The following is a 7,951-nucleotide window of genomic DNA, read 5'->3' as shown; positions in this document are numbered from 1 at the left end:
ATTGAGGAAAAAAAATTAACTTAAATGATTTTAGCAAATGGCTGCAATATAACAAAGACTGAAAAATTGAAGGGGGTCTGAATACTTTCCGTACCCACTGTATATGTGTGTGTATTGGTTAATTTTTTTCTATAATGCATGAATGAAAAGAACACATGGGGCAGATTCCTTTTATTCATAGAAAAATAATACTTGAATCTTTTAACTCTCAAGTAGCAACAGACTCCTCAAGTGAAAGATGAACAGTAAAGGTAGGTTAAAACAGTAAAGGTGTTTCTGTCAGAGCAGTGTGAGATTTTCAGAAACAGTTTGTATTGCTGTTATATTTTAGTTTGTGGCAGAATGAATCTCCTGAAACCAGCTGTGTGTCCATGAAGAGTGACCAGTCAATGGTTCCTCCAATTGAATTCAGTTTGGGAGACACATCTGCTGATCTGAGGTGTTGTTTAGTTTACAGTACAAGAAATATAAATGATATTCATACATTTACTGGTGTATATTAAATACATTAATACATATTTACAAAAATGTTCAATATTTGTTTAATTACAGTCAAAAACATAAAGGACCGGAATCACATACAGCAAAGAAGAAATTGGACTCCATTTTCAAGGTTGGTTTTGAGTGTGTGTGTGTGTGTGTGTGTGTGTGTACTGGTATATATGGTTTATGAGGACACAAATGTGTATAATGGCATGGGTACTACAATGTAAACATGGTTCATAAAGACACGTCCTGTGTCCCCGTAAAACAAAAGGCTTAAAAAACATACAAAACAGTGTTTTATGAATTAAAAAAATTGTCTGTGTGTGTGTGTGTGTGTATGTGTATGTGTGTGTCCCAGCACAATAACCCTCTGGGTAAAAGTATTAAAAAATTGAGAAATCTGTGAAATCCTCTCTGTAATAGTCATATTTACTTTCCTACACACATGTAAGATAAATTGTAGGCCACTATAAAGCAGATCAATGTCCACTAAAGTAGAGAAGCTGAATCCATATATAACCTGAACACTGCACAAAGATAAACATCAATCTAGCAAACAATCAATCCAGTCAAACTCCCTCTTTTAACCTCAGTATCTGTAGACGCTGATGTTTGAGCATGCAGTGGAAGTTATTAGCAGGTGTGATATAATTCAGTGATGTTTATTAGTATTCATGCCTTTGACTAAACTACAAAATAAATTCAGGCTTGACTCTTGTGTATTGATACTTTGGTTCATCCTCTCTGTGACTGAATGCAGGTTTATTGTTTGAATATTCACTGTGATTTCAGGAGCTTGAGCACAAAATCATCTCTGTGATGAAGAGTGAGTTAAAAAGCTTTAAGAGACTATTGAGTCCAGATTACACAGAATGCTCTGAAAGAGACCATCATGATGATGAGGGTCATAACAGAGTCAGAGATGGGCTTCTGAAGATCACACTGCACATCCTGAGGAAGATGAACCAGACAGACCTCGCTAACACACTACAGACCAGTAAGAGCTCTGGATCAGCAGATTATAGCCTGTGTTTTTATTATCAACCTTCTGTCTTCAGTCACTAATGTTCCTGAATGTCACAACACATCATAATATCTAACATAACAAACCTAAAAAAAAATTTCTAACATATTGCTCTGCCAATAACAACAATTATTTCCTTTGTTCAGAACTGATGCCTGTGTATCAACAAAAACTCAGATCCAGACTACAGGATAAATATCAGAGAATCAGTGAAGGAATGTCCAATCATGGAGACTCAACACGTCTGAATGAGATCTACACAGAGCTCTACATCACAGAGGGAGGCAGTGGAGAGGTCAATAATGAGCATGAGGTGAGACAGATTGAGACAGTGTCCAGGAGACCAGAGACACAGGAGACACCAATCAACTGCAATGACATATTTAAACCCTCACCTGGACAAGACAAACCCATCAGAACTGTGCTGACTAAAGGAGTCGCTGGAATTGGAAAAACAGTCTCTGTGCAGAAGTTCATTCTGGACTGGGCTGAAGGAAAAGCCAATCAGGACTTTCATTTCATATTTCTGCTTCCTTTCAGGGAGCTTAATTTGATACAGAAAAATCTCAGTCTTGTGGATCTTCTAAACCACCTTCACACAGAAACCAAAGAGTTTAATTCAGCAGATTATGATGACTACAAAGTCATGTTCATATTTGATGGTCTGGATGAGTGTCGACTACATCTAGATTTTGAAAACAATCGGCACTTGTCTGATGTAACAGAATCAGCCTCAGTGGATGTGCTGCTGACCAACCTCATCAAGGGGAATCTACTTCCTTCTGCTCTCCTCTGGATCACCTCTCGACCAGCAGCAGCCAATCAGATCCCTCCTGAGTGTGTCCACCAGGTCACAGAGGTGCGAGGATTCAACGACCCTCAGAAGGAGGAATATTTCAGGAAGAGAATAAATGATCCGAGTCTGGCTGATAGAATCGTCACACACATCCGATCATCAAGAAGTCTGTTCATCATGTGTCACATCCCAGTCTTCTGCTGGATTTCAGCCGCTGTTCTGGAGAGGATGATGGGTAAAGCAGAGAGTGCAGAGATTCCCAAGACTCTCACACAAATGTTCACACACTTCCTGATCTTTCAGACCAAACTGAAGACTCAAAAGTATGACAGGAAATATGAAATCGATCCTCGTCAGGCTAGAAAGACTATTCTGTCTCTAGGAAAACTGGCTTTTGAACAGCTGGAAAAAGGGAACCTGATCTTCTATGAGGAGGACCTGAAAGAGAGCGGCATTGATGTCAGAGAAGTGTCAGTGTACTCAGGAGTTTGTACCCAGATCTTCAGAGAGGAGTTTGGACTGCAGCTGGGGAAGGTGTTCAGCTTTGTTCATCTGAGTGTTCAGGAGTTTATTGCTGCTTTATTCAAACTGCTGTCCTTTTCTGAACAAAACACAGGGCAGTGGAATGAGTTCAGTTCACCAATGACCAGTTTACTGAAGGGAGAAGTGGACAAGGCCTTACAGAGTGAGAATGGACACTGGGACCTTTTCCTCCGTTTCCTTCTAGGTCTCTCACTAGAGTCTAATCAGACTCTATTACAAGGTCTCCTGAGAAAGACAGTAAGCAGCTTTGATATCAATCAGGAAACAGCTGAATACATCAAACAGAAGATCAGGGAGAATCGCTCTCCAGAGAAATCTATCAACCTGTTCCACTGTCTGAATGAACTAAATGATTGTTCACTAGAGCAGGAAGTCCAAACATACGTGAGCAGAACAGGTGCCCGTCGTCTCTCTGGCATCAAACTGTCTGCTGCTCAGTGGTCGGTTCTGGTGTTTGTGCTGTTGAACTCAGAAGAAGAGCTGGATGAGTTTAAACTGAGTAAATATCATCCATCAGAAAAATATCTCCTGAGGCTGCTGCCAGTGGTCAAAGCATCTAGAAAGGCTGAGTGAGTATTTTACAGTGTCTTTGTTTTATTGACTGTATTTTATACAGTAAGTGTGTTTCTCTACACTGTTTCTGTATATTTTGGGGTCTCTTTTATTTGACACACTCAGATGATGTCATAGAGCACTTTACTAATGACCTGATTAGCTGAATCAAGTGTGTTAGAGAAGAGCGATTCATCCAAACTGTGCAAATTTGAGTGGCTTCCAGGAATAGGGTTGTGACTCTCTGAAAGTGAGCAATTCCAGTGTTATGAACATGACAATTACAGTCAAAATTTGAAATATAAATTCTCATAGGATGTGTACTCATTACCAATATATTCAACCATCTGTTTATATTTTCCTAAACCCCAGATATTTTCCTAAAACCCAGACACCAGAAATATCAGTCTATAAACGTGTTTTACATTTTGGATGAGGGTAATTGGCCTATGTGTTACGGACGTGACAAAAAAAATGACATGAGCAGGACAATTCTTCTTCTTCTTTTTCTTCTTCTTTTTCTTCTTCTTATTATTATTATCAGGTTAGTATTATTATCTAATTAATATTAGGTCTTATTTGTTCAATCATATTTCTTACAGTGTTGCATGTTATATATTCGCTCTCTCTCACCCTCCCGGCTATCTGCTATGGTTTCATCTTTGCTTCTTTCCCCTGAACAGTTATCATCTCTTGATGTTAACAGTGCTACTGATACTTTCTGCTCCACTCTTACGTCTGGTTTAGACAAGGCCAGCTCGTACCACCTCTTCTGCCCCTTGGCTATCTGATGTTCTCCGTGAGCATCGTTCTAAGCTCAGAGCTGCAGAAAGAGTATGGCTCAAATCACAAATTCCTACTGACCTTAATGTATATCGATCACTCGTCTCTTCATTCTCTGCTAATGTCTCCACTGCTAAAACGACATACTATCACAACAAAATTAACAATTCGCCTAACTCTCGCATGCTCTTTAAAACATTTTCCTCCCTCCTTTGTCCTCCTCCTCCCCCTCCTTCATCACCTCTAACAGCTGACGACTTTGCCACATTCTTGATTAATAAAATTACAAACCTCAGTGCACAATTTGCCACACCAAGGAGATGCCCTGTGTTTGCGCACTGGAGTCGAAGACAACTCGGATCTGACCGGGCTTCTGCGGGTGGTACACCCCAAAAATAGGTAAATACCAACATTCTTGACCTTCTCGAAGAGGAGGGACTACTTCAGCATGGTCACGATCAAAGATGTTCTGCATGAAGGTAACAAAATGAGACTTCATCTCAGGCTTCTTCTCCAGCATGTGCAAAAGAGAGGTTAGGCGGTTTAATACCTGGTCTCTATTATTAGGGAGTCGCTGGCGGGGTGTCCTGAACAGGAGTGGTGCGACCCAACTATTGCTCTCATCCATAAACATCTCTCTATCCATAATTTCCAGAAAACATCTGTCGTCAATAGACAATCCAACTTTGTTATCATCCTTTGACCTCTCAAAGATAGTATCCCCTATGGCATAGTCATCGAAGATGAAGGTGTCACATGCCAGAGATATCTCAGGCAGAGGCTTGATGTCAAACTTCTCTTTGACTCTAAGTTTGTTGGGACATGGAGGAAGTAGAGACGGACGTCCATTATCAAGCACATGGGTGCGGTAGGTACTAACTGATGCAGACCTGTGTACAGATCCCAAGCAGACGTCCCCTACTACGACCCAGCCTAGGTCTAGCCTTTGCGCATAGGGTACGTTACTAGGTCCGTTACGTTGCTCTCGTACTTTATTAACTTGAAGAATGTCACGACCCAAAAAGAAGAATTTGGGCTTCTGGAGCCAAAGGAGGAATGCAATGGGCGATGGGCTTTAGTTAATATTGTTATCACTGAAGAGTAATAGTTTTAAACTCTAACTTATGAATTTCACATGTATACGTGTATATACATTCTTACAAACACTGAAGAAAAGTAATAGACTTACAGGCAAAGCCTTTCCAAGGCACAAAACGCAAAGGAAATAGAGTAAAGAACTTCTTGGACAACCGCATGGAGAAAATCTGGAACACTGCGATTATTTCCTGGTTAACCTCTAACCCAAGAGTCACATGGTCTAAATCAACCACTAAGAAAATAGCTAACAATTATTAATGTTCTTTGTTGTTACACCAAACTGCCACAAGATGGTGCTAAAAAATAACAAACGAATGCGTGTCTGGTTTATAAAGTTTTCTCACGTTATCATAGTTCTATCATAGAACTGCAATAATACAGAAATCATAAAAGCACTACAGATATAGATAAAATGCAATCAGAGACTCAGACGCATGAAACGATTTTATCATAAGTTTCTTGCTAGCACATATATGTGCTTTATAAACACAATTGTGACAATTAGGCCTGCCCCCGACTAAAGATTTTTCTAGTCAACTAGTTGCACGTTTATATTAAATTAATTAATGTAATGGCCTACTAAACCATCCTTTAATATATAGGCCTAGGTGTAATTTAGCCTATTCCACGCTAAAGCTCGCACATAAAGCTTGGCGCAATACACCGGCAAAAGTAATGATTATGAATGTGTCGGGGAAAAAGAAGGCGTTTTAATAATTTATTAACTGCTTTTTGAGTCAGTGTCAGCTACAAAGATGAAGTTGCCGATGCTGACTTGCCACTGCCGCAGTATAATGGATGTGCCTTTAACAGAGAAATGCACATTTTCATACGGACTACTACATTATCAGTTTTTATTATTATTATTATTATTTGAAATGGTTCATTTAATAGTAGACATTTCAAGCATTCTACAGATTTTTTTCTTATGTCTGTGAGGCAAGTAGCTGATTCTTGTGATGCGTCAGTTTACGGAGACCGGGATGGCAGAAAGCGCATCCTGTTTATTTTCTCTATTTTACAAAAGCATAACGTGTTATTGTGAGTGTACTATGTACACAAATAAAAGCATAATAAAAGTAAATGATGTAGCCTATTAGTCTTATCTTTATGACCAAAAAATAACTGAGTATTTTAAGCTCTTTCCACAGGGAAAAATGCAAGAGATCGCGTGGGTGCCTCAATAAGCACGCTAATATTTTAGCTTCCAAACTCTGCATAAACACTTGGTGTGAAATTCTTGTTCAGTGAATGTCTAGGCTTTTTTGATGAGTCAAATAATCATGTAATACAATTAAAAATTAAATTAAAATTAAAAATTGAGTGGGCAAGTTTTCCTCATGTTTATTTTATTATTCATATAAAAAACAAATAACAACCTATTTTGTTCATATTTACTACACTGTAAAAAATTATCGTGATTTTAACGGTAAAAGACTGTAGAAATGCCACAGTAAAAACCTGTTAAATGATTAACAGTAAGTTATATTACTATATACGGTGAATAACTGTAATAGATCTAACCTTTGTTTTCGAGAAAGTAGCCTCAGAGTCAACACTCATAGACCCTCATTCACTATTCCCTACATTAGTTAACTATATAGTCCACTAGACCGAGTGATTGAAAACAAATGAGTGAATTCAGACACTGATGAACAGCTGCTGTTAACAAGCAGAATCACTGAAGGAAAGAACAAGAAACAAAACTACAACTGACTTCCAGCCACAGCCTTAGATGAAATTAACCAAAATAAAACAGCAGAGGATTACACAACTCCACAAACAGCATTACCAGCTTCACTCATTACTAACCAGACTCACTTTATTTCTGTCATATATCTACAGAAATGCTTTGAGAATTAACAGAGGTTTATATTGTATTGAAAATGTTTTGTTTGGTCTCACCATTTTGGCGATCAGTGGTTGCTTTAGTTGGACTCTTGACCCGTGACTCTTTAATGTTAGTTTTTCTCTGCTGTTGTATCTGTGTGTGTAAAGCACATTTGTTGTAACAAGAAAAGCTGAGAGAAATTGTAATGAAGAGGTTTAAATAACTGTTAATGATGATGAACTAATCATCTCATGATCTGATTCAGTGATCTCAATTAGTGTCTAAGTGTATGGGTTGATTATTTTTTGTTTATGGTACTATGAAACAAAACATATTGACAAGCTATTGTGAAGAAATTTAAAAACATTTTATGCACAAACCTTCAGAGTTACAGCACCGTTTAGACACACAGACATCAAGAATCAGCACATGAATCTCAATAATGGTGACTATTATTAATAAAAAAAATCATGCTGCAATGCATGCTGGGTGCCAATACAAAACTCCGAGCATGCATTGCAGCATGAATTTTTTTTTTTTGATTGTTACCAATGTTGAGATTCATAGGCTGACTGTTGATGTCTGTGTGTGTTTAAATTCTGCCTTAGCTTAAAGCTTGTATTTGTGCATAGGAATGTTTCACAATGATTGCAGTAGTATCAGTGGTATAACTAGAGTATTACTTATCTTACACACTTAATAAAAGATTAAACATTAGATGAGATCAGTGAATCAGACTAGTTCACGATGGTCTTGACATCACAAACACCAGTTTTATGTGATCATAGATGCTTTTGGCTTTACTTGCTATAAACACTGCATTAAATGAACACAGCTA

General features: G+C 38.2%; 1 protein-coding gene across 1 annotated transcript in view; it reads left to right on the top strand.

Moving 5' to 3' along the window:
* LOC107698032 (protein NLRC3-like) overlaps positions 1–7,951 on the top strand; it is a gene marked incomplete at its 3' end in the record, with an annotated part of 39,240 nt that overhangs the window by 21,336 nt on the left and 9,953 nt on the right. The window contains exons 5-6 of the mRNA XM_016498949.1: positions 1,279–1,483; positions 1,657–3,418. Coding sequence (XP_016354435.1) covers positions 1,279–1,483; positions 1,657–3,418 — 1,967 coding nt within the window. The remainder of the gene's footprint in view (positions 1–1,278; positions 1,484–1,656; positions 3,419–7,951) is intronic.

This window comes from Sinocyclocheilus anshuiensis, unplaced genomic scaffold (assembly GCF_001515605.1).
Source record: "Sinocyclocheilus anshuiensis isolate Anshui unplaced genomic scaffold, SAMN03320099.WGS_v1.1 scaffold1501, whole genome shotgun sequence".
Taxonomy (NCBI): Eukaryota; Metazoa; Chordata; class Actinopteri; order Cypriniformes; family Cyprinidae; genus Sinocyclocheilus; species Sinocyclocheilus anshuiensis.
Note: the sequence above shows the minus strand (reverse complement) of the source record. Positions and strands in the feature narration are given on the sequence as shown.